The 27,570-nt window shown below is 34.5% G+C and overlaps 2 protein-coding genes and 1 pseudogene across 2 annotated transcripts; all 3 read right to left on the bottom strand.

Annotated features, from left to right (window-relative positions):
- The window catches only part of LOC138942189 (uncharacterized), a 351,185-nt pseudogene that overhangs the window by 30,613 nt on the left and 293,002 nt on the right, over positions 1–27,570 (bottom strand).
- LOC138942140 (uncharacterized) lies at positions 10,180–12,330 on the bottom strand. The gene is made up of 6 exons (XM_070312193.1): positions 11,562–12,330; positions 11,229–11,280; positions 11,018–11,059; positions 10,792–10,936; positions 10,544–10,703; positions 10,180–10,456 (listed from the first exon to the last, which is right to left on the bottom strand). The coding sequence occupies exons 1-6, from the start codon at positions 12,208–12,210 to the stop codon at positions 10,236–10,238; spliced, it is 1,269 nt and encodes a 422-aa protein (XP_070168294.1). The 5' UTR covers positions 12,211–12,330; the 3' UTR covers positions 10,180–10,235.
- Positions 12,894–15,070, bottom strand: LOC138942016 (uncharacterized). Its single transcript, XM_070312035.1, has one exon. It carries the CDS (start codon positions 15,068–15,070, stop codon positions 12,944–12,946), a length of 2,127 nt encoding a protein of 708 aa, XP_070168136.1. The 3' UTR covers positions 12,894–12,943.

The raw sequence follows: 27,570 nt of genomic DNA, 5'->3' as shown, positions 1-27,570 counted from the left end.
ATATTACTTATATATTTGATCTTTTTTATTTATAGTGAAATTTGAACATTGGAAATAATAAATTTGTCTATGGAGTGAATACTATTGAGATAATTTTGTAACTACATTATGAAAAAGTATGTTTAAGTTTTGTATGTTTTTACTTATTGAATTTAAAAGAAGAGACTAAATTGAATTTAAGGAAAAACAAAATCATGATGATGATAATTGCATATATAAGTATGATTCCTTTACAAAGAAGAAAATCTTAATGTCTTGCTGTCTATTAATATTATATATATTTATTTTGATTTCAACAGGCAACAGTAATAAATGAATATTAATTGGCAAAGCACGCACAGATCTAGCGTATGTCAAATACCAAGAAGAAATCCATTACAAAGCACGAGAATTTTTCGAACGGGACTTTAATATTATAGTCTCCGCTAATAGAATCTTGTTATATGTAGTGGAATGCTAATTCATTAATTGTCACTAATAGTTGAAATTATAATAACTTTGTATTGTTGATGTATTAGAATATTGAAATGACATTTGTATATTGATTTTCAGTTATTGAATAAATCAGGGAAGACAGTGCTTTAATATATCACACTTTTATAAAGAGCATGTTGTTTTTATATATTATTATACGTACTATATATGTGTATCTCTCTTTCATATATGTATATTATTGCACATAAATAAGTAATCCATTACAAAGCACGAAAAATCTTTTAAACTAGAGTTCAATATTAAAGTCTCTGTACATATAATTTTGTAATCTATAATGGAATGCTCAACATTTATCTATGAACTTATATTATTCAATATTTGTTGAAGCAATAATGAAGTTTATCCTTTAAAACTGAAATGGCTTCACTAGTTCAGAGTTTATCTCTTTCCAATCGTCGGATATTGTTTTTTATATAATGTAGTTTTATAATTAAAATTAAAATAGACTTAAAAGTAGTTTTCATCAAAAGTAATTTTGTGTTGTCAATTCTTTATATTTTTTTCATTAATTCTTTTTTACTCCTTTATTGTGTCTGGAATTTATTTATGTATTTTAAAATAGTTGATATATAGAATGTTGTTAAAATAATCGTTTCATAAAAAATAATAGTGTCGTCATATTAATCATATGATATATTATTGCAAAAATAATTGTTTTTAAGAAAAAATATGTAATTATTTACAATGTATTTTTTAAAACAATTATTTGTTTTTTTTTACACTAATTGATTTGTCTCATTATTCTGTACATAAAAGTATTACGGTAAGATTATCGAAAACTAAATATTTTACGAGATATTTTATTTTTTATATCAAAATATGTTAGATTAAAATATAAAATAACTCAAAAAGTACTAAATGAAAAAATACTTTATTATAGTGTTTTGAAAAGCTCTCGAGATAAGCTACAAGAATATGCAATAAAAAATGGGGAGTTCCATTTAAGAAAACATCGATTACATTGACTTGGCCTTGAAAAGGTCATTCAAGGTCAAGCCCATATTTTCATCATGTGTCCCCCTATGAATCATACAACTTTTATCTAAAACATTTTTGTCTTAAATTTATAGATTGTAAGATATTTCAGTGGATACATTAAAATGGCCTACCCTGTATATACATATATACATTACCTTTTTTCTTAGTAAAGTTTTAAATATTTAATTGTATTTTAATTAAATTTTATATGTGTATGTCAAAACGTTGTCAGTCGTATATTTTTTTATATTTACGTTTGCTTGTATACATATTGTATATATATAATATTTATTTTTAAAAATATTTTAAGGGAAAGTTGGATACTTGTAGAAATACAGAAGGATACTTTTGAGATCTCATTTTTATGAATATAGAATATATTTTATAATACTGTATACATAGCTGCTATATGTAGGTACATACATAGAAAAAATATTTTTAAATGTATCTATACAAGTTTGTTCCTTATCTATACATTTATTATTAAATTAAAGCATTTATACAAATTATAGATAAAACTATTCGACATAAAGGTTGTATCAAGGACCTTCCATATATAACAGATTGATAGGCATTATTCAAGACAGTCCTGAAAACTGCCGTTTCGAGAATAAAATTTTCAGGACCGACCTGAAAACTGCCAAAAGTCCTGGAAACTGCTATTTCATCATTAAAAATGGACCGAAAACTGCCCTTTCATACACACACACACACACACACACACACACACACACGCACGCACGCACGCACGCACGCACGCACGCACGCACGCGCGCCCGCACGCACGCCCGCCCGCACGCCCGCACGCACGCACGCACGCACGCACGCACGCACGCACGCGCGCACGTGTGTGTGTGTGTGTGTTACAGTAAATGTGTACTAATTTGATAAAAGTAAATGTATTCACAAGCAACGGAATTTAAACTTTTACCAGTAGAAGCATACATTTTCTACTATAATGTATTGTAGCGAATGTATACATTGTCTAGTAAAAATGAATACATTTATCAGAAATAGACATTTTTATATTTAGGTGATACTTTTGCTGAAATCCTATCGTAAATGCATACATTGGCTAGTAAGTACATACACTTACTAAATTTACGCTTTTACTATATTATATATATAGTATGATGTACCTTTTTGTAGAGTTTTGTTATGATTGCTTGTAATGGACAATAAATGTCTTTGTACAAACATGCTTTGAGAATAAAAGATTAATTTCCCAAAAATATAAATAGATGATTGTTGATATTTTCATAACATTTCACAGGATTCTAATAGCAGAGAAAATTATAGTAAACTCTCGCTTAAAAGAATCTCGTGCTTTGTTATTCAATTCTTTTCTAGTGCTCCATGACAGATCTGCTGTGCAAATTACTATAGATGCATAGGATATGTGACTCTCAGTTCTGTTATATCTTAAATAGGCGTTTAAAAATATTAATAAATAGCATAATATATTAGAATTTCATATACAGAATAACTTTAGTAGAAATATTATCAAATCTCATGAGTATATTATATTATTATATTATATTATAGTATACATATGTACAGTTTATTAAATAGCAGATTACCCTAAGGCTACGGAAACAGCAACTTGTATTGTAAATGACTTCTTTCACAACACTGATGGAGATATCGATATTTTCATAATATTTCACAAGATTCTAATAGCGGAGAAAATTTTAATAAACTCTCGCTTAAAAGAATCTCGTATTTTGTTAATGAATTCTTTTTTTGTGCTCGATGACAGATCTGCTGTGCAAATTACTATGGATGTATAGCATACATGGCTCTCAGTTCTCTTATATCTGAAATAGGCGTTAAAAAATGTTAATAAATAGCACAATATATTAAAATTTCACACACAGAATTCTTTCACGGAACTGATGGAGATATTGCACAAAATACCATGATATGCTATCTATAACAAAGATATGATTCATCACTGAAAATAAGAAGGATCTATTACTTCTTGGACTATTGCTAGGAATATTATTAAACTGCATTCTTGTCTTATTTCGAAGTATTTGAATACACAATACTTACTGAAATTGTGATGTATCTACCCAGATAGCAATTTGTTAACAAATTGTCGCCAAATTGGCATCAAATTCGGTCAAAACTTGGTAACAAATCCGGTGCCATCTGTGTCCGCATTAAGCTTGTGTTTTGGTGACAAAGCTTGCTGACATAACCTGACAGCAAATTGACGGCAAAAACCGAGCAAAGCTTGCTAACATGATTTGACGTCAAATTGGTGGCAAAAATCGAGCAAGATCTGCACAGGGCAGTCTGATAGCAAATTGTCAGCAAAAACCGAACAAACTTTGCATTCCAAAGCATTCCTTTGCATTTAAATTTGACATATACCGATATTTATTAATTTTATTTTTTTCTGTTTATTTTTTTATTTTCAAATAATTGACAAGATTATATACAAGAAATCTAATTTTATTTTATCAATATAATATTTTTGCATAAAATAAGTTATTAATACATTATTGATCAACTCATAAATCATCATTATTAATCATATTAATATATTATCAGCAATATTATTAATATAAATTTTGTTTACAATTAAAATGGACTAAATATATAAACAAAAAATAGACTAAATATAAAAATAATAGACTAAATATAAAATAATAAACTAAATATAAAATAATAGACTAATATAAAATAGATAATAGTAGATAATAATAGATTAAATATAAAGGTAATAGACTAAATATAAAAAATAATAGACTTAATATATAAACAAAAAATAAAACACAAGATAAAATAAATATATAACAAAATAATATATATATAATATATATAATAAATAACAATAAATTTTAATCTTCAATGAGAGCAATAACTAAATAACAGTAATAAATAACAATTAATTTTAATATTACTTATATCTTGAAATGGGATGTACTCTCGTTGGTGAAAAAAAGCAAAAAATCTGAAAAAGATAGAAAAATTATATTTAGAGTGTATCATCTTGTAAATTAATAAATAATAAGTTTAAACCACGTTGATAGAAAACTGGCGCTGAAAAGTGCCGATTATCCGGAATGATCCAACGAAATTGTTTAAGGTGGCACTGAAAAGTGCCGATTGGTTTCTTCTTTCTTCTTATTATCAGTTAAAGTGCCTATTTCTTCTTACTATCTGGTGCAGACATCTTCCACATGGTTTTCTAGCAATTAAAATGTTTTAATATATTATTTACAATATTTTTTCATTAGAATGCAACTATATTTAGGGCTACCACACAACCTTTTCCGTAATAAGTTACATTACGTTAAGTACTGACCGTAACTTTTAGATTCGTACGTAATCTTAAACTTCAGTCAACGCACAAAGAAAATCGGATGAATTTAAGATTACATACAAATCTAAGTTTACGATCAGTATTTAACATAACGTTACGGAAAAACTTGTGCAGTGGCCCTTAAAGAGAGGATTTTTATTATATCACGATTGATCAATCGGGGTTGCGTTTGGAAACATCACCCGTATGCAGACGAGCGTTCTAACTTTGTTCAACTTTTATTAAATAACAAAGATAAAACAACGCTCGTGTACACACAGGTGATATTTCCAAACGCGGCCTGGAGAAATCTCCACATCGACATATAGAATGGACTGAACATTGCAATAAATAAATGCGCGTTCGCTGTAAAAAAAGAAGTATTACATAGGAAGCCTATGTTTTTCTTTTACTAATATCTCATTGGTAATTTTGTCCCACTCCAGAAATAAATCATCAAAGACATGCTAGCAAAAGAGACAAACATAGGCCTCCCATGTAGTATCTCTCTTCTTTCTACAGAGGGCGCGCATTTGTGTCAGTGTGACCAGAAACAGGTCCCGCGGCTCACGGCTCAGCAATGGAGGGGATAACGCACACAAGCGCGAATCGCGTACATGTGCGCTCTGCGCTTCGGTTAGTTTCGGAGAGTAGAGAAGAACAGACATATGTTTCCGTCTTCTTCTCACTTTCTACCGAGCTGGCAACGATGGTTGCGTTCCGATATTCACTGCCAGTACTGAAAATCTATAGTCCACGTCACGTGCACTATAGATTTTCAGTACTGGCAGTGAATATTGGAACGCAGCCGAAAGCAATGTTGATTGCTTGGCTTATTACATACGATAGCGTTAAATGTTTTTCTGACTCGTGAACTTTTTATTATGCATATATGTATATATATATATATATAAAATATTTTTTTGTTATGCTATATTAGTATAGCATTGGCTATAGTTTATAAGTTTTATTGTGATATAGTAAAAGTAATATATTTACATATAAGGACATATGCAATTTTTTAATTACTTTATATTACTTTAATAATTACTTTATTAATTATTTACACAAATATGTGTTTGTGTAAGATTATAAATATTACAATAATATAAGAACAAAGAGTGAATGGACTTCCATACCACCCATGAGGTTCCACTAATGGCGCGTTAGATTTTTTTATTACATGGATCTTTGCCTGGAGCCCTATTGTACCACATTTTATTCATGTCTTATATAGAAATAATATATTTTACATATCTACTTTATCTTATATCTTATGTGATATCTTTTACGGACAAAATACATGGATGATAAAATTCAAAAAATAAATCTTTTATCAATTAAAATAAATTTTTCCTTTAGACTACCAATATTATTTTTAATGATATTTACCTGAAATATTGTCCAATATGTTCATTGTTTTTCTCGAGCAGATTTCGGCTTATGTTTACAAATAAACGCACAGCCTGTCGTGTCCGCTCGTCTCGATATGCCCAAATCAGCTGGCAAAGTATTTTTTTCTTGTTATTGTTTCGGAACAATTTCGTTGTTTTTAAACATGTAGAATAGGCTCTCGTCTCTTTTCTCGCCGAAACGTCGACTAGATAAGTAGTACGCGGGCACAGAATCAATAAATTATATCAATTCAAATTTCATTTCATTAGATTATATCAATTCAAACTTATTTGGAATTCTTTACGCTGCTACCTTTCGTTTTAATAATTTTCTCTAAACAGTGCTCTTATATGAAATCTTAATGTTCAGAAAGTTTATTCATGTCCTTTATAGACATAATATATTTTACATATCTACTTTATCTTATACCTTATGTGATATCTTTTACGGACAAGATTCGCGGATGATAAAATTTATGGAACTATTCCAATTGTAAGTCTCAAATTTATTTATATTTTTATCTGTTATATTTATATATTTATATTACATTCTTCATTGTATTTATTCATTATATTTATTCATTATATTTATTCATTGTATTTATTCATTATATTTATTCATTATATCTATATATATATATATATATATATATATATATATATTTCATTCTTAGAGTCTTTGTTGTTGACAATTCTATATAGAAATGTGTGATACATTAAAAAAGAAACCTAAACGAAGCTTTTCAGAAGCTTGGCTTAGTGATGATCGATTTAAATTTTGGATACGCAAAGTATCATTTGACGATAGCCTTTTCCATTGTATTATATGTAATAAAAATTTTTCGTGCGGTTTATCGCACGTTATAAGACATGCGGATTCTGCGTGTCATAAAGAAAATGCATCATTATTAAATAATAACAATATAAGTTCAAATACAATAATACGAAAACGTTTTAAACAACAATGGTTAGAGATCGATTTGTTTAAGCCATGGCTACGCGAAGTATCAGATGACGTTAATTCATTTTTCTGCGCGTTTTGTAATATATCTGTTATTGGTGGTTTGTCTCAAATCTATCGTCACGCAGAATCCAAGCAACATATTATAAAATGTAAAGAAAATGAAACAAACAAATCCAGTGAAGATATGAATGTGAACGAATCACTTTTGTCATTTGAAGAGCGAAAAAAATCAGCAGAAATTCGCTATGCCGCGTTAATTGCTGATAAAAATATTTCGCATCGAACGGCAAAAGATATTCTTACCCTTTTTCAAGAAATAGGAAAAGATTTTAATGTTTTGAAAAATATGAGTATGGGCCAAACAAAATGTACAAGTATAATTTCAAATGTGTTATGTCCGATTGAGACGGATCGTATAGTTAACAGCATTCAAAACACTAAATTTTCAATTTTTATTGATGAAACATCTGATATTTCAAATGAAAAATGGATGACGTTTCTTGTTCGGTATGTTGATTCGAAAACATTAAACATTCGCTCGCAATTAGTAAAATTAATTAATATTGATGCGAGAGACTGCAGTGCAGAAAAATTGTTTAATGCTTTTAAAGCTGAAATGTGGAAATTGAATATTCCATTTTTAAATATTGTTGCTTTATCATGTGACAATGCATCCGTAATGACGGGAAAACATCTTTCATTTAAAAAAAAGCTGAAAGAGATGTGTAAAAATTTAATTACACTTCCATGTCCTTGTCATTCCACTGCATTAGTTGCGCATGCGCTAAAATACCGGATTATTGCGAGGAATTTTTAAAAAAAATCGTGAATTTTATTAACGGTAGTCCAAAACGTTCGGCAATTTATCAAGAGTTCTGTGAATGTTTTCAGCAAACAAACCTAAAAATTTTAAAGTTGTCTGATACACGGTGGCTTTCTCATCATTCATGTGTTGAAAGACTTCTTGAGTCTTGGGATACTATCAAGTTATTTCTGAATGAAATTACCATAAGCGAAAGAACAAAGTCTGGAACATATTTATTATCTATGATGCAAAATCTAGATATAAAAGCCTATTTCTTATTTTTACAGCATATTTTAAATTTTTTTAATTCATTTAATGCATTTTTCCAAGCTGTGGAAACTAGAATACATTTATTGCAGCCAAAGTCAGTAGAATTTTTAACCACAGTTTGCAAACATTTTTTAAAGTCAGAGCATTTGAATAATTTATGTGATAATATTAAATTTGATGAAAAGGAGAATCAAAAATTGTTAGAAGAAGTTTCTTTAGGATCTGAATGTGAAGACTACCTCGATGAATTAATGAAGGAAGGACATGCAGATATAGTTGCAAATGTTCGAAAGAATTGTTTGCAATTTTATGTAACTGCCGCCGAGGAAATTTATAAAAGATTACCAATTAATGATAAATTTTTATCAAAATTAAAAGTTTTCGAACATAACTTAGTATTATTAGATATTGATAGAGAAACATCATTCAATGATGTTTCTTTTATCGCTGAAACTCTTGGCGGGTTTGACGAAAACGGTTTGAAGAAAGAATGGCTTACTTTACATCTAGATTTTACAATAACAGAAAAGGAAAAGCTATTAAAATTAAGCTTTGATGATATGTGGAAACAAATTTTACAAAGTCAGTATTCCACTAATATTGATAAATATCCCAATCTCAAACGTCTTTTGAATGCTGTTAGATCACTTCCAAATTCGAATGCCGATCCAGAAAGAATGTTTTCTGTTTTAACAGATTTAAAAACAAAAAAACGAAATAAACTTTCGTCTTCCTCTATAAATGCTATTTGTGTTTTGAAATCAGCATTGAAAGCAAGAAAAGAAACCATTCTAAACATGGAGATTGATGAGAAGCATTTATCTCTCATGTCGTCGGACAAATTATATAACACTCCTCCTAAAAAACAAAAAAGCAGTCTTACATTATATGCTGCAGATGTTTGTGATATTGCTGGTCCCTCAACATCTACCGATATGCAATAATAATGTTTAGAAGATAATGACTTATATTTTATGGCCATTATTATTCATATAATATAATATAATAAAAATAGTTGCTTTACTTATTTTCTTGTAAAAATATCATGTCGGTAATAGATATTATGTCTCCAAAAGACACCATATTTGTAAAAGGTGCGTCTAAAAATTTTCATGTCTGTAATAGACATTATGTTTGCAAAAGACATAATAAAGTAAATATGTAAAAAAATATTATGTTTACAAGAGACATCAATAAAATGTGGTACAATAGGGCTCCAGGCGAAGATCCACATAATAAAAAAATCTAACGCGTCATTAGTGGAACCTCATAGGTGGTGTGGAAGTCCATTCACTCTTTGTTCTTATATTATTGTAATATTTATAATTTTACACAAATATATATTTATGTAAATAATTAATAAAGTAATTATTAAAGTAAAGAAATAAGAAATCGCATATGTCCTTACACGTAAATATATCACTTTTACCATATCATAATAAATAATAAAACTTAATATAGCATAACGAAAAAATGTTTTATATAACTATGTATATATATACATATATATACATAATAAAAAGTTCACGAGTCGGAAAAGCATTTAACGCTGTCGTATGTAATAAGCCAAGCGCCAAGCGATCAACATTGCCTTCGTTGCCAGCTCGGTAGAAAGTGAGAAGAAGACGGAAAACATATGTCTGTTCTTCTCTACTCTCCGAAACTAACCGAAGCGCAGAGCGCACATGTACGCGGTTCGCGCTTGTGTGCGTTATCCCCTCCATTGCTGAGCCGTGAGCCGCGGGACCTGTTTCTGGTCACACTGATTTGTGTGCGCATTCCCTCCACTGCGGTTGTTCTCTGTTCTCTATTCTCTATTCCTTATTCCTTTTATTATGCTGAGGTCTGAGGTCCATAATCCATTCTTTATATCGATAGCCCGCAACATACAAATATCGATACGTACATACTCATACACAACATACTCATATAAATATCGATACGTAACATACTCATACGATATCATTTAAATAATATCTATTAACAAACCTGTATAAATAAAGTGCGAAGTATTTTTCAATCTTCATCGTTTCTCGTGGGTCCTTGCTCAACGGCATTTTCTTCCGGCTCCTCATCATTCCATAAGTTTATTCTTCTCTCGCGATTGATTGGCCGCGTGCGTGGATCTCGCATTCTGTGCCTCAGTCGTTCTTTTGCTGTCCGGAGAGCTTCTCGAAAGAGTCGTTGAAACTCCGACCGAGTCGGTTTCTGGAAGTGTTGGTTAGAACATACAGCCTCTAAAGAACACAAGATACATTATTGTTAATGGGATTCGCAATAATGTTATAACAATTATATATGTACATAAATAGAAAAAATTGTACCGTAAATAGCCATAGTGAGACGTGCATTATATAAAGATCGTCCTTCCTCGCGGCCCCACCAAGTAAACAATGGTGTTAAGGAATCTTTTATAGTTTCCTTAAAACAAAGATTTATAGCCTCTTTCAAATTGAAGCCGCCGATATAATTCAAGTAATTGACCTAAACAAAGTAAGTAAAAATTATAAATAAAAATATATATATATTATATAAAAATTATAAAAAGCATACACGTTTCTCGTTTACTTACGACGTCAGAATAACCTTCCTCGTCAATTCTTTCAAATGTATCCATTTGTGTTGCAGATGATATCGGAAGGATAGCTGGCTTATGTGTTGGTTGATGACGATGCTGCCCACATTTTAATACTTTTTCCAACAAAGTATTCATTCGTCTATAAACAAATAATTACATATTAGGATGTCATAATAGAGATGTCACATATTAATAAATACGACACATATTTGACACTTACTTTAGCTCTGCCTCTACACGTTCTATGCAGCTATGCATTCTTCTGCAAAGATTGAATAACATTTATAGGTAACTTTAAACATCAGATATTACTGTAACTTTCATTATTATATAGAATCAGTATTTTTATTAAATTTATACAATGATTTATTTTGTACAAATAAATATTTGAATTTATCCATTGTCTCTTGTTTCAGCGTGTGTTAAGGTACGCTGACCATGAGCCGATCCTTGATGAGCCTGTCTTCGAGTGTATACACTGTCCTGGGGAGATAATGTTGCCGTATTATCCTGTAACTCAAAGAATGTATCATTAGTGTACATTGCTTTTCTAGTTGCTATGTTTGATGTGTTATTATGTGTGGAAGGATATGTGTGTAATATATGTGACACCTGTGACACATTAGCAGCACAAGTGTTTTGAGATGTATGTGAATTTGTTAGAATTGTATGCGGTTGAATGTTTATGTGTGCTTGATTGTTTATAGTACATGATTGAATGCTTGTGTGCGGTTGAATGTCTGAGTGTGCTCAATTATTTATGCTGCATGATTGAATGTTGGTATGCGGTTGAATATCTGTGTGTGTTTGACTGTTTGTATTGTATTCTTGAATGCTTGTGTGTGGTTGAATATCGGTGTGTGTTTGACTGCTTGTGTTATATGCTTGAAAGCTTGTGTGCGGTTCAATATCAGTGTGTGTTTGATTATTTGTACTGTATGCTTTAACGCTTGTGTGTGGTTGAAAATCTATATATGTTTGACTGTTTATATCGTGTGCTTCAATGTTTGTATGTGATTGAATATCTGTTTGTGCTTGACTGTTTACGCTATATGTTCCAATGTTTGTAGGTGATTGAATATCTGTGTGTGCTTGATTATTATTTCTATTATATCTAATATTTTTTGATGGTTGAAATTCTGTGTATAATTCAGCATTTGTATGTGGTTCATTTATTTGTTTTGAAATGTTTGCGCGTGTGTATGATGTTTGGTTTTGTAGTGTATGTGATCGAGGGAAAAAATAATTCATTTCGTTCGCCATATTTTGTCCAATCTTCCTCAAATCGTCGATGTCCTTGTCAATATCAATCTCGCTAGTTGTTGATGCGGTATTTCTTCGTTTCGGACTTTCGTCCGAAGAAGTTGTCTGATAGCGCAACGGTTTAGAAATAATGCGCTTCGGCCTATCCATCTGTAAGTCCCTATAAATTAAAATATATATTAGTAAATGATAAATTGTATATAATATGTAACAAATGTATTTTACATTAATTATATTCAGATATATAAGATGTATAAGAAAAAAAAATTCTTAATAAATTTATATAAAATGATTTTCATAATAAATATTTGTTAATTACTGATTTTTTTTAAAAGAAGCAATTTTACAATATTTATGATTATTTTTTTCTTTCAAAAAGTAGCTTCTAACTTAATTAAATAGAAAATATTTTATGCAATAACTCTTACCGTTTCACATAACATTTTTTTTTCAGTTAATATGTTTATATTTTTGTTTTAAAAGAATGTACAAAATGCTTTTCAAAGTCAAGTGCAATTCAGTATAGAACAAATTATCAAGAGATGTTAGAAGATATTTAAAGAAGAGAAATTCGAACATCAAATTGAGTAAAGAAACATAAAATATAGATATATATAATATAATGAGATAGATATAATATGCATTATCTATAAAAAGCAACACAACGGGAAATATAAGAAATATAAGAAGAAAGCAAAATATAAATATAACAGAAAATATTACAGTATTTTCTCTCACCACTTTTGGAAAAAATGTAAGAGCGACAAAATTAGAAAGCAAAAGAGAGAAAAATATGAAAGAAAGAGGCAAGAAAAAGAGAACATGTTCCCTGTATGCAATCCCTGTAAAAATAAAAATGAATAGTTTACAGCATAGATACATCTTACATCTTCTCGCTGTGTATAATAACAGCGACAATATATTGCAATATTTCCAAATTATTTTCTCCATTACTGTCGTTATCATCCGTCGATGTGCCGTTAGGAAAAGGCATCCTGTAACATTTTGCATGGACTTGATCTGGATGAACATACAAAATTTCGCTGTTTAACGTAGCGCACTTATATATTTGAAAAATAGAAGATACCATGCCAATGTCATAAAAATCATGAATCTCCAAAAATTTTTTAACACCCAAACGAAAGGAGTTATTATCCACAACAATATTAAAGACGATACAGATCGATCCATCACGTAAGATGCAACAATTGTCACGTACATCTGTACCTAATGATATGTTATTAAATTTAATTTTATGATATTGAATACAATTATTATCATTATTATGCGGCATAGATACACGAATAGACGAATCAACATCTTGATTATTGCTTGTTCCATGAACTTCTATCTCTGCCATTCTATTAAAAAACTGTTGGAGAGGTACACCTGGTTTCCTACAATATTTCCTGAAAATTGACATATTATTTTCATAAGGAAATGCGGAAAATGAATCTAAACAACCAAAACGTCTCACATCGCTGATAAGATGAAGAAGACCGTGGACATTGTAAGTATTAAATGTTGGACCATATAGAGCTTCACTTCTATAAACAAATTTTTGTAGCGCAAGTTCTACAAAGCTTAAGTGTTGTCTAGGCGATGAATTGCAGACCATGATTCTTATTGCTGCGTGTAAGAATAAAAAATGCTTATATAATCGTTCCTCTAATACACCGTACGTTACAACTGGGCCTGTATAAAGAAGAAATTGGCGAAATTCTGTCGCTTTATACTTGGAACATATATCGAGAGATCTGGGACGTCTTGCAAAATCAGATGGACAATATTCTTTAAGATTATTTAGTCTTGTAGACATAATATAGATGGATCTTCCTGATAACTTCGACAGACGTGAATATTTTCCGTATATCCATGCAGACAAGAGTTTTTTCATTACGCCCAAGCATACAAGGTGCATGTACTCAAAAGGAACTTGTGAAACCATACCTATTGGAAGCATTGATAATGGGCTTCTACCCTCTTTATGATGATCTTCATCTAAACACCTGATATATTCTTCATCTGTACGAAGAGGATAATTAATGCCATTGAAAACATAACGACCTTTATGACGTATCCCAGAGACTTTACACTTGGAACAAGGCTGGCACGATACATGACTACGATGATTCAAAATAAAAGCTCGAGCAGGTGCGTCAGCTATGAAACATCTTAATCGTATTGGTATCTTATTACCATGAAAATTAATACCTCCACTATATATGATTTTTTTAATATCCGCAATGAATTTTTCCAGGAAAATATTGGGATCAATTGGCTTATGCGTACCTTTATAAATTCCAATTACTATTGGCCTTGCATGTTGTATATTTGCAACTCTACATTGGATTGGCCAGAATTGAATGCTACCTGATTTATCTAAACTACATCCGTCAATATTGAAATCTAGTTCCAATTGATTAACCATAGATGTAATGGAAATATGTGAAAGATATTTAATAATACCTGCTTCTACATCAAAATGGATATATTCTCCTGGTTCTACATTAGACACGACAGCACGTGTACGTGGTGTATCGAGAAGCGTTCTAACATCTTTCGGTAATTTATTAAAACAGGGATGTGTTCGAAGAAGAGATAATATGCTGTTACCTTGCATATGCGTTAGATTATTATTTACAAAGCAAGATGCTAAACGTTTGCGGAAAGATTCCATGGAAGTAATTTTGAAGGATGATGAAACTGTATCACTGGCATCAGAAACAGAAGAAGAAACTCCATCATCTTCTATATTAATATCACGCCCGTAATTGCAAGTATCATTTATAATATTTGCAAAAGAGCTACAACATTCAGTAATTGATGGACCAGGAGCATCTTCAATATCACAATTGTTATTCAATTCTTTAATGGCAGTTTTGCATTTTAAACGATATTGCAAACGTAAATTTTGTCTAATTTCGTACATGATTCTACTTCGTTGTCTTGTGGATAAACTGTACAAAAATTTTCGCAACATAGTTGATTTTAACTTTGTTGTTTTCATATTTACGTGTTTTCTCGATGATATTACTGCAAGCGACGTAATTTCTCCAGTCTCTGCTCAATATCTTGCAATATTACACTCTTCCTGCAATATTACAATCTTCTCAATATTCTTCGTTCACTAATCGTTTACTGCACACCACTAATCACTGCAACGATCGAACTGAGAATAATCGAGGCTCGCGGCCTGTGCACGTGTGCACTATAACTGTAAGATTACGACCAATCACGAACTCGAGCATCATGGCGCAGCCTATCTGCCTATCCGAGAATATCGTTTTGGCGGTATAATATCACGTCATTTTTATCTTGGCGGGAACGAAAATGTATAGCGGGATATTATACCACCAAAACGATTTTCGAATAAGGACGCGTTCCACTTAATGACTGCAACGCTCACGGTATCATTTCATCCTTGTTGTTCACCAAAAGTTGAATAAAGACAGATGATGCTCGCGAGCGTTGCGGTTGTTGAGTGGAACGCGCCTTAAGCTGCGTTATTGCTTGAGTGTTGCTTTGTGGCGCGAATTATGGTACACTTCATATAATTTTTCTCTCTTTTTCATTTTTTTTTCAATGAGCGAATACATTCATCTCATTTCAAGATCCCAGACAGCACACAATATTTATAATATGATAAATATTCATAAATATTTTTTACTATTTATTTTTGGAAATATTATATAAATAATATTTTATACATATTTTGTATATAAACAAAATATAGTATATAAATATTTATCAAAATATTTGATAAATATTTTTGTGATTTTAAATTTAACAAATAAAAATTTATTGTATATAAATATCAAAAAGTATTATAAAAATATGTAGAAATATTTACAAAATATTATTATATTTATTTTTTAATATATTAATTATTATTTTATTTATTTAATTATTAATTATTATTTTATTTATTTAATTTATTTAATTATTAATTATTATATTATTTAATATATTAATATATTAAATATTTTAATATATTAAGAAAAGAAATCATAAAAACTTATTCGATATATAATTAAAATATAGACTAAATATTTTATAAATATTTATGATAAGTAAAAAATAAATATAATAATATTTTGTAAATATTTCTTAAAATTTTTATACTTTTTATGATATTTATATATGATAAATTTTTATTTGTTAAATTTAAAATAAAAAGAATATTTTGATAAATATTTTAAAATATTCAAATAATTATTATAAATTTGGTACATATTTTATAAATATTTTGTGTACTGTCTGGGATAGTCAAAAATAAAATATTCAAATAATTATTATAAATATTTTATTGTATGTTATCTGGCATAGATGAGTAACGTTAAAATTTGTACTTATATTCTAATATTGTATTGACATATAATCCAAATTATTTATAAATACTTTGATGCACGAAGGGACCAAAAATGCGCGACAAAATTTAACATTTTCTTGCGACTTCTTAATTCCGTTTTATATAACAAAATTTATTATATTTTTGTAACATACATTATATTTATTATATGTTTATTTTATGTTTTGCTTTATTCTTTGTATATATTTAGTTTTGTTATTATTTAGTTTAATTGTAAACGTAAAGTTTATATTAGTAATTAATAATATAGGTATTGATAATTTATATTATACATTTCAAAGTTATATTAATAAAATTTGTATTAATAAAAACATATTGTATTAATAAAATAAAATTACATATATTTGTATATGTCAGTTATTTCAAGAAAAAGATATAAACAAAAAAAGTTTATTAATAAATACGTCAAATTGATATACATCAAATTTAAATGGCTTCAAAACAACAAAGTCTGTTTTGTTTTTGCTGACAATCTGCTGCCAGACTGCTCCGCGCAGATCTTGCTCGATTTCTGCTACCAATCTGCTGTCAGATTGCGCGCGCGCAGATTCTGCTCGGTTTGTGCTGCCAATTTGACGTCAAGCACGTCAGCAAGCTTTGCTCGGTTTTTGCCACTAATTTGCTGTCTGGTTATGTCAGCAAGTTTTGCTCGGTTTTGCAATCTGCCAGCTTAATCGGTAATAACAAATTTTGTACCCAATTTGTAGCCTTTTTGCTGACAATAATTTGTAGCAAGCGCTTGGCAAAATCTGTTAGAACAGACGTGGCTGACTGGGTAATTAAAGCTCAAAGAAGAATTTATCTCAGATGAAAATTAGAATTAATTTAACTTTATATTTAACTGATATGTTTTCTTACTTCCTGATTACATTACGTTGTGTCTGTTACGTGTGCAATGACACCGACCGGAAAAAAAGATTTGGAGAATTTACAGTCAAGTTTGTCTTTAAAAATAAAAAATTAATTATTACGCTGTGACATTACGAGAGGTTAGGAAATCTGTCATAATAACTATGTCCAAGGCAAAGATACAAAATGGTATAATAAAATTATTAATTATTATTTATGGACAGCACGTACCATATAAAAAGTAGAAATATGTTTATAATTATAAGCATTTTCATCTTCTTTTTCTAATTATAAGCGATTACAACAAATCTGACAGCAAGAAATCACAGTTGTAACAGCCTTTTCTTAAATATATCAACAGTCAGAATGTATGAATATTCAGATGCGATACGCTTGATCGAAATGTGCGCGAAAGAAATGTGCGCGAAAGAAATGTGCCCGAAAGAAATGTGCGCGAAAGAACTGTGCGCGAAAGAACTGTGCGCGAAAGATCTCTGCGCGAAAGAAACGTGCGCGAAAGAAATGTGCGCGAAAAAACTGTGCGCGAAAGAAATGTGCCCGAAAGAAATGTGCGCGAAAGAACTGTGCGCGAAAGATCTCTGCGCGAAAGAAACGTGCGCGAAAGAAATGTGCGCGAAAGAACTGTGCGCGAAAGATCTCTGCGCGAAAGAAACGTGCGCGAAAGAAATGTGCGCGAAAGAAACGTGCGCGAAAGAAATGTGCGCGAAAGAAATGTGCGCGAAAGAAATGTGCGCGAAAGAACTGTGCGCGAAAGAACTGTGCGCGAAAGATCTCTGCGCAAAAGAAATGTGCGCAAAAGAACTGTGTGCAAACGAACAGTAATAAACGTTTATTTACCAAATGAAATTAATAATAAATGTCAAAAAATTTCAAAATTATACATGCATACATGCGTGTGTATGTATTTTAAATTATACAAAAATATGTGTTGTGTCTAAAAGCAACGTGTCCAATTGAACGGTGCGCAAATAAAATGTGGACCATCCAAATGTTAACATAATGATGTCAATAAGTCCTCTAATGCGTCGATTGTAGAAGAAAAAATGACATCATATAAATGACATCTTAGAGAATACTACAATCTAACTTCTTATAAATGTCATGAAAATGTTACTATTAAGAATTGTTATTTATATTATTATTTTTACATACTTTATTATATAGAAGAAAAGTACCCAATAATATATATATATATATATATATATATATATATATAACTTTTTTATTATAAATATATAGAACCTATATATCATACATATTTTAGAAATGTTGTACATTTGAATAACACAAAATTTTTTTGTGTTTACATATAAAAATAAAAAAATTAATACTGGTGTATGTAATACACAGGACTGTATGTATATCAGCACCTCAGAGGTAAATTGTATTAAGTAACAAATTTGTAATTTTCAGTAGAGACTGTTTAAAATTTTTATTAGCTTTGGATCAACGCTAATTTGCAACACTTACAAAGATATGTCAGTAATAAAGGTGATATCATTATAGATTATGAATAAATTTTAGCTACATTTGAATTGAAAATTGTTATTTATTACAGTGACTAGTACAATTTACCTATGAGATGCTAATATGATCCTTACATATAAAAATAATATATAATAAAAGTAATATTAAAATTTGATTTTTAATACTTTTCTTATATTTATTTTTCTTATTTTATATTATATTTACTCAGGTAATTGCCATATTGCACACAAGTAAAAAATATTTTTTCTGAATGTTTCATTTCTTCTTTTCATGTCGCTTTGAATGTTAATTTATTCGATCTCGAGCATGCTATAGCCAACTTTTTATTACAGTTTGGATCGAATGAAAAGAAACTAATACTGGTGATCACTTCTGAAAAAAATTTTAATAATTAATTTGGTAATAAAAAATTAAAATTATAAAGTTATTATAAAATTATTAAAAATGTAAATTCTTTAACATACAGGGTGATTCAAAACAACCTTCTGTCCTTACAATGTCATATACTTGACACTATTCTAAGACGATTTTTCCTTTGCCAAAATTTTTTTCGAGGCTTAGTTTTTAAATTATAAGCCGAAATAGTTAACGAATTACGGGCCGCGTACGCGAGGCAGGCAGGGGTGGCGCAACTCACCGTCCGATGCTGGTGATTACGTGAGGCGCTCGCTGCGATCAACTGTTTGCTACATACGATGGAGTGTATGTGTGAGAGAGAACGTATACGCGTATACACACACATACACATTCTCTCTCTCTCTCTCTCTCTTTTTCTCCCTCTCTGTCTCTTTTACACCCATCGTATGTAGCAAACAGCTGATCGCACACACGCACTCTCTTTCTCTCTTCTTTGTCTTTCTCCTTTATATTCATCGCGTATAGCAAACAGCTGATCGCACACACGCACTCTCTTTCTCTCTCTCTCTCTCTATCTTTCTCTTTTACATCTATCGCGTATAGCAAACAGTTTATCGCACACATGCACTCTGTCTCTCTCTCTCTCTCTCTCACATTGATTTTTACCTTTTATGTAGTAATTCGTTGCCCTCATACGACTCAATAAGTAATACTTCCGTATGATAGAACGAGTAACTAGCAAACTTTTTTCACTCATAAATTGTACCACTTATAGAACTTTTACGAATTAATCTACGCACTTTATCGATAAATTGAATTTATTAACGATTATAACGGTTAATCACAATCTACCGATTACTACCGATTAATTATTAAAATATCTCGAAGAAAGAAACGCGTTATTCGATGCGGAAATTGCGCGACGACAACAAGCAAGTTATACTAGCGTTGCCGGCTGCCGGCTGCCGAACAACTGAATGTATCACATTACGCGTGATCGACGCGGACGCTATCATGTGTCCCGTGATCGGCTAAAGCCTCCGACATTGTAAATTCGATAGTTTCGAAAACATAAAACTATAAAATATGAAAATATAATGACGTATAATAACATCGTTTTTTTTAATAAATTCAGTTTATCGATAAAGTGCGTGGATTAATACGTAAAAGTTCGATAAGTGGTACAATTTGTGAGTGAAAAAAAGTTTGCTAGTTACTCGTTGTATCACACGGAAATATTACTTATTGAGTCGTATAAGGGCAACGAATCTCTACATACAAGGTAAGAGTCAGTGAGTGAGAAAGAGAGAATGTGTATTTGTGTGTATATGCGTATACGTTCTCTCTCACACATACACCCCATGTAGCAAATAGTTAATCGCAGCGAGCGCCTCACGTAATCACCAGTATGGGACGGTGAGTTGCTCCGCTCCTGCTTGCCTTGTGTACGCGGCCCGTAATTCGTTAACTATTTTGGCTTATAATTTAAAAACTAAGCCTCGGAAAAAATTTTGGCAAAGAAAAAATCGTCTTAGAATAGTGTCAAGTATATGACATTGTAAGGACAGAAGGTTGTTTTGAATCACCCTGTATATTTACTATTTTCTAAAATAATATCAGAATATATTATATTTAGAAATTATTAATTAAAAAGTGTAAAAATATAAATGTTTCCAAAAGAAATTAATTCTTGGAAGCAAGTCTTGAACGTAAAAAATATGGAATGAACAATTAATGAAAAAAATTTAACTAAAAGTAATAATCTCCATAATAACACATTAATTAAAATATTATGGAAAAAATGCAACAAAAATGTTATAACTATTTTTTTTTACATTTTGTAAGATTACAGACAACATTTTATTAGATTACATAATATTTATATATAATTATAATATTTTTATTTATTTAATAATAGTATATATATAATTTTTATTGATTTAATAATATTTAAACATCTTTTTCAACAACATTTAAACATAACGATAACATATAACAATATTTAAACAACATTTTTCTTTTTTTAGTTATATTTTATTATTATTTTATCATTTTGTTTTTTGTCAATATATTTTTATAATAATGAAAATTGCACTGAGCACAAATAGCAAGAACCCAGTAAACACTAGCGAACGGTAATAACATCATGCAATATAATATGCTTTTGTACGTATTAAAAATTGTTTTGTACGTTTTAAAAATTGGAAAGAAAATTATATATTCAAAGTAAAAATAAAATTAATTTATTAAATTATGTTATTAATTAATTTAATTATTTTATTTTAATTATTTAAATATTAGTTATATATTTTCAATCTTAGAATATTAATGAAAAAATGCATAAGATTCCAAAAATGACGCAATCGGCATATAAATATTAAGTACAATGTAATCAATCTGCACCATTTTTTAAGCAAACGTTTTACGTCCATGAGTCATGCATTGTAATGTGCCTAATGCTTTGCTTATGTATATATATATATATATATATATATATATATATATATATATATATATATATTATACATGTATAAAATATATTATATATATATGCATGTATATATAAATATTACACATACACAAATGATCAAGTGTTATTTCTCTTAAAAAATATATGGAAAAGTACATGTCACAATATGAGCAATGTTGAAATTTTGAAACTATGCAATAAAGACACATCTATATTTTACTATCATCGACACGCTTAGATATGCTTCGATATCTGCGAGACGATACAGCAGTAAAAATACGCGATATTGTCTCAATTCAATATATTGAACACAATGCAAAAGGTTACTTTTTCTATTATGCATGTTTCAAATAATAATGTGTCGGTAATGGCGGAACTAAAAACGTCGGTATTATCGATATTTTTAGTTACGTTTGGATGAGGGCGCTAACCCGTCGGAACTCGCCCGTCGCTTTAGGATCCCCTTAAGATTTCTAAATTATATTAAATAGCCGACACAACTAAAAATAATTATGTATGCATATTAAATTTTTATAAATATATTTATAATAATATCTTAAAACATTCTACAAATGTCCTGAACCGTCCTGGACATATTCAGGATGATCCTGAGGATGTTTTATGCTGTCTGGGTCATATATAACAAATGTGCAAATCTTTATGCCAAAACCTTGATTGCTTTCTGGAAAGTTTGGCGGGACATCTAAATAAAAAATCGTAAGTTACTTGAAAGAGACCTAGAATATATTATTAAATTTATTATTAATATTTTGAAGCGAATTCTTTTGTTACGTCCTGCCGACTCCACGATTCCTTTCTTCCGCGAAATTGCGGCAAGGATCGTCGATTGACAATAAAAATAAGTCTTTCGGTAAATAGAATATCTTGCACCACATAACGTTTTAAACTTTAAATATTTCATCACTTATCAGTAAATATATCTATGAGTAACCACGAGAAAAACAAAAAGAAATTAAGCCGATCAATAGATATTCCATATATAGACTTTCCAGCGAAAGAACAAATAAACAGCGAAGAGACGATGAAAACATCTTACGAAATATCTAACAAAATAACCGCATCATCATCGATAGAAATCATAGACTTTTGCTATTCACCTCAAAATCACGTGTGCAAAGTTCCATCGGTGTGCGCGATTGAACCCGGGAGCGCGAGGATCGCGTGAAGTGGACACGATAGTGTTTTGTAAAAAAGGCAGCTAATTTATTAAGCACAATAAATAATTAACAAGTTCTTTGTCGATTAGATTTATGCCAAATTTAACCGAAAGATTACTCCTGCGAGCGACCGGGAGCGTTACGATAGGCTCCGCGAGCGACGGATATATCGCGAATACCGCAAGCGGCGGTATTAACGGCACGTTTCCGCGAGCGACGGAATAAACGGCGCGGTTTTGACAACAAGAGATTAATCGCGAGCGACGAGAAATCTCTTTGATGATAATCGTGAACTTCGCGTTTCGTAATCGAGCGTACGAATTAGAAAAGCGAGCGACTTTTCTATTGCGAGCGTTTAAACGATATTATCACACACTGTCACGGATGAATCTCGATCGAGTGCGCCCGGCGGTTCCCCGAGAGAGCTTTTATACAAACGCTCTTTTTAATGTTCTCGAAGTTTCTACGTGTTTGTCTAATAGGATCGCGCCGGTTGTTGTTTTCGATGATTAGTTAAAATTTGAACGTTGTTATTACAATTTGTTTGCAGTTTAGGCTCTCCCGGGTGACCGCTGCGTGGCCCGCATTGATAGGCACGAGCGATGCCGCGGGCCTGGCGCGATTCGCGTAGCGCCGCTGTTGAAGCGCGCTCCTATTTGTCGCACGACGTGTGACGCGCGAGATGGCAGCTGGGGCGCCAGATTTCGAGCGCGATCAATTCGCTCTTTATTGTAGCGATCGTTATCGCTCCTAATTGCTATTAGGCAATTTGTATTAGTTCGGTTTCGAACATTCCGCCCGCCTCGTATGGTGAAGCCTACGAAAGTTATTCGTGTAGACGTATTGTGAGGTGAAGTGGGCAGTGTCAATTGTAAGTGTGGGCTTCGCGTAAATTTATTCCTACGGAGAGTATAATACTAATGGGTTTTAGTTAAGCGTCGTCCTCCGGTGCCGTGCTGACCGGGAGGAGGATAATTTTTGACAGCGGTCGCTTAAAGCTAGAGGTGGCGGTGCGCACGACGACGACTCGGACGACCCCGTCGTCCCCGGGATGCACGCGATCGACCCTGGCGAGGGGCCACTTATTCGGTGGCGTCGTTTCGCTCCTTAGGAGGCACAGTCGGCCCTCGCGTACTTCCTCGTCGGCTTTGCACCATTTTGGCCGGTGCGTCAGAGATTGTAGGTACTCCTGGGACCACCGGTTCCAGAAATGGTCCCGTAACTGTTGAAGATGCTGCCACCGGGATAATCTCGTCGTGGCTTCCATGGCGAGGGGCGGCTCCGGAACGGCGTTGAGTGCTGTGCCGACGAGGAAGTGGCCGGGCGTAAGCGCCTCCAGGTCATCCGGGTCGTCCGACAAGGCCTGTGAGGGACGAGAATTGAGGCACGATTCTATTTGCGCTAACAGGGTGGCCATCTCCTCGTACGTCAGCCTCGCGTCGCCGATGATGCGCCGCAGGTGATGCTTCGCTGCCTTGACAGCCGCCTCCCAAAGTCCACCGAAATTGGGCGCCGCCGGAGGGTTAAAGTGCCATTCAATCCTCTCGGCGGCGAGGCCTCTCGCGATAAGCTGTCCCTCCTGACCACTGGCTGCGAAAAGCGCTCGCAGTTGGGCGTCGGCGCCCACGAAGTTAGTGCCGCAATCGCTATAGAGGGCTCGACACAGCCCGCGGCGTGCGATGAGCCGACGCAGCGCGGCTAGGAAAGCGTCTGAGGAATAATCCGAGGCGACATCGAGGTGGACGGCGCGGGTGCTGAGGCAGACGAAGACCACCAGGAAGGCCTTTGCAGCGCACTGCCCTCGTCCCTTGGATGTTCGTAACCACATTGGTCCCGCGTAGTCGACACCTGTATGGAGGAAGGGCCGAGCCGGTGTCACTCGATTCAGCGGCAGGTCCCCCATGAGTGGCTGCGGCGGTGCCGCCCGCCATCGCAGGCACGTTAAGCAGCGGTGGAGGCAGCCTTTGACGAGCGCCCGTCCGCGGGGAACCCAGTACTACTGGCGTATGGAGCCAAGGGTCAGCTGCACGCCCCCGTGCAAGGTCCGGCGATGGCAGGCCTCGATGACGAGTCGAGTAAATGTTGACCCTCCTGGCAAGATGATAGGGTGCCTGGCGTCAAAGGAGAGAAGAGGGCGTTTGATTCGACCGCCGACTCGGAGGATGCCCTGGGTGTCTCTGAAAGGAGTTAACCGGATAAGTTTGCTACGTGTAGGCAGGGGTCTGCCCTTCGTGATGGCTGCTAATTCCTCCTTGTAGTTGGCGGCTTGGACGACTCGGATCCAACTCAGGCGCGCGTCCTCGACTTCGGGGGCCCTAAGGACGAGCCGGACTGCAGGATTGGCCCGTACGTAGGGCGCTTGCTTCTCCTGATGAAGACGATGCCAGCGGCGACACCAGGCCGAAATCCGCAGCAGCCGATGGAGCGTGGAATACCGGCTTAGCATATCCGGCTCCTCGGTGGGCTCTTTGCCCATGGTCGCAGAGTGCACTAGCGTGCGTCGTTCTGGGAGTTCGTTATCGCTGTTCTCATCGGCGGAGGTCGCCCAGCGTCCCGCTTCAGCTCGCAGCCAGGGAAGCCCGTGCCACCAGAGGGGGTGATTTACCAGCTCTTTTGGCGACAGCCCCCGTGAAGCGCAATCCGCCGGGTTCTCTCTGCCGGGGATGTGATGCCACCGGGCGTCCGGCAAAGATATCTGGATCTCCGACACTCGGTTGGCCACGTACGTCTTCCAAGAAGTCGGGTGTCCACGGATCCATCCTAGAGCTATGGTAGAGTCTGACCAGAGGTGAAGGGGCACCTCCGTTGCTTCCAGGACGCGACGGATGTGATTGATAAGCCGGGCGAGCAGCGTTGCTGCACAAAGTTCTAAACGGGGTAACGTTATTTGTTTTAACGGCGCTACCTTGGTTTTCGCGGTAACTAGAGCGACTTCTACCCGTCCTTCCCGATCCTCTGTCCGCAGGTAAGCTACTGCGGCGTAGGCTCTTTCAGATGCGTCGGCGAAGCCATGGATTTCCCTCCGGCAGCCAGTTCCGCTATTCAGCCAGCGGGGAACTCGGATGCTCTCCAACAGAGGTAGTTCCGCCTGGAACTCCAGCCACCGCTGAGCGTCGCCGTCGGGGAGCGGAGTATCCCAGTCGACTCCCAGTAACCACGTCGATTGTATAAGTATCTTGGCTCGCACCGTGGTTGGTGCGAGCCATCCCATCGGATCAAATAGCTTGGCCGTTAGTGACAGGACTGTCCTTTTAGATATCCTGCCTAGCTGCATCGTTGGCGTCGAGAAGGCGAAGTTGTCATCGTGTGGGTGCCATCGGAGGCCCAGGGTAGCGTGGCTCTCACCTGGTTGCCACCACCGGGGCTCCCGCTGTAGAAGGTCCTCCGCTGGCAGGCTCTCGAGCAGTGACGAATGGTTGGCCGACCACTTCTTCAGCGGGAAGCCGCCCGCCCTGCAGATCTGCGTGAGTTGCTGCTGGATCTCCTCAGTCTCAGCCACGGTTGGGGCCCCCGTCAGGACGTCGTCCATGTAGACGTCCCGCCGAAGGACTTCCGCACCGAGGGGCCACCTGGAGGCTTCGTCATCCGCGAGTTGGCGGAGGGTGCGGATCGCCAAATAAGGAGCGCAAGCCAGCCCGTAAGTCACTGTGTTGAGTTGGAACTCCTTGATGTCCTTGTCTGTGTCTTCACGCCACACAATCCTTTGCAGGTCGCGATCCTGAGGGTGGACATCGATCTGCCTATACATTTTTTCGATGTCCGAGGCAATAGCGTATCGATGACGACGCCACCGCAGCAGAATATCAGCGAGTTCCGGTAGCAAGTTCGGTCCGACTTGTAGGTGCTGATTGAGAGTCTCTCCTGACAGCAATTTTGACGAGCCATTGAAAACGACCCGCAGCTTGGTTGTGGAGCTCGCTTCCCGCATAACGCCGTGATGAGGGAGATAGCAGAGCCGCTTGTTGACCAGGTCAGCGTCCGGTGAGGCAAGTGTCATGTGCTGTAAGTCGGCATATTGGCGCAGGAAGTCGGCGTATAACCCGTGGAACGAAGCGTCCCGAGAGAATCTGACCTCCATGTGTTTGAGTACTCGTAGAGCCGCTCGACGGGTTCCGCTGAGGTCCGGCAGCGGCTCAACGACAGGAAGGCGAACTGTGTATTGTTACGTCCCGGTAATATCACGGCGCGATATCGGTGAATTCACGTTCTCGGATTTGTACCGGGCTATGTCGCTGTTTCGGAATATTTCCGGGGATAACCTGCGACTGAGGATTACCGGATTTTTGTAGAATACGCGAAGAGATTAGTGAAGGTCGCGACCAATTGCGAGATTTGAGCCAAGGCGAGTTGTAGTTAACGGTGCAGATTAGGCAGCTGGGGCACTTCCTCAGTGCGGAGCACCAGATTATTTTGTACAAGATTATTAATTAAACCGTTTATGCTCGTAGGGTCTTGGTCGAATTCGTTTAACTTGTCGGTACACAAACGGCACGAAATTCCTGGTCTAGCGAAACTCAAGGCTTTGTCGCATTTACAACACACAATTCTACCGGGTGCGTAGTAACCTATTTCGACTATATGTAGAGATACCGCGGACCACTCGCGCAATTCGATGTTTGGGAGATCGCGATAACAATCGTTGCAAAGGGCAAATTTAGTTAATGCGTGACATCGTCCAAACGTTCGGACGCAAAAGTAGGAGGGAAGGGTCTGCGTTGCTTCTATCCCGAATGCCCGTTGCACATCATGTATGAACGATGGACACATAGATGGTT

This window comes from Polyergus mexicanus, unplaced genomic scaffold (assembly GCF_030449975.1).
Source record: "Polyergus mexicanus isolate NDT 795.1 unplaced genomic scaffold, iyPolMexi1.0 SCAF_21, whole genome shotgun sequence".
Taxonomy (NCBI): domain Eukaryota; kingdom Metazoa; phylum Arthropoda; class Insecta; order Hymenoptera; family Formicidae; genus Polyergus; species Polyergus mexicanus.
The sequence above is the reverse complement of the archived record's forward strand: the minus strand, read 5'-3'. Positions and strand labels throughout refer to the sequence as shown.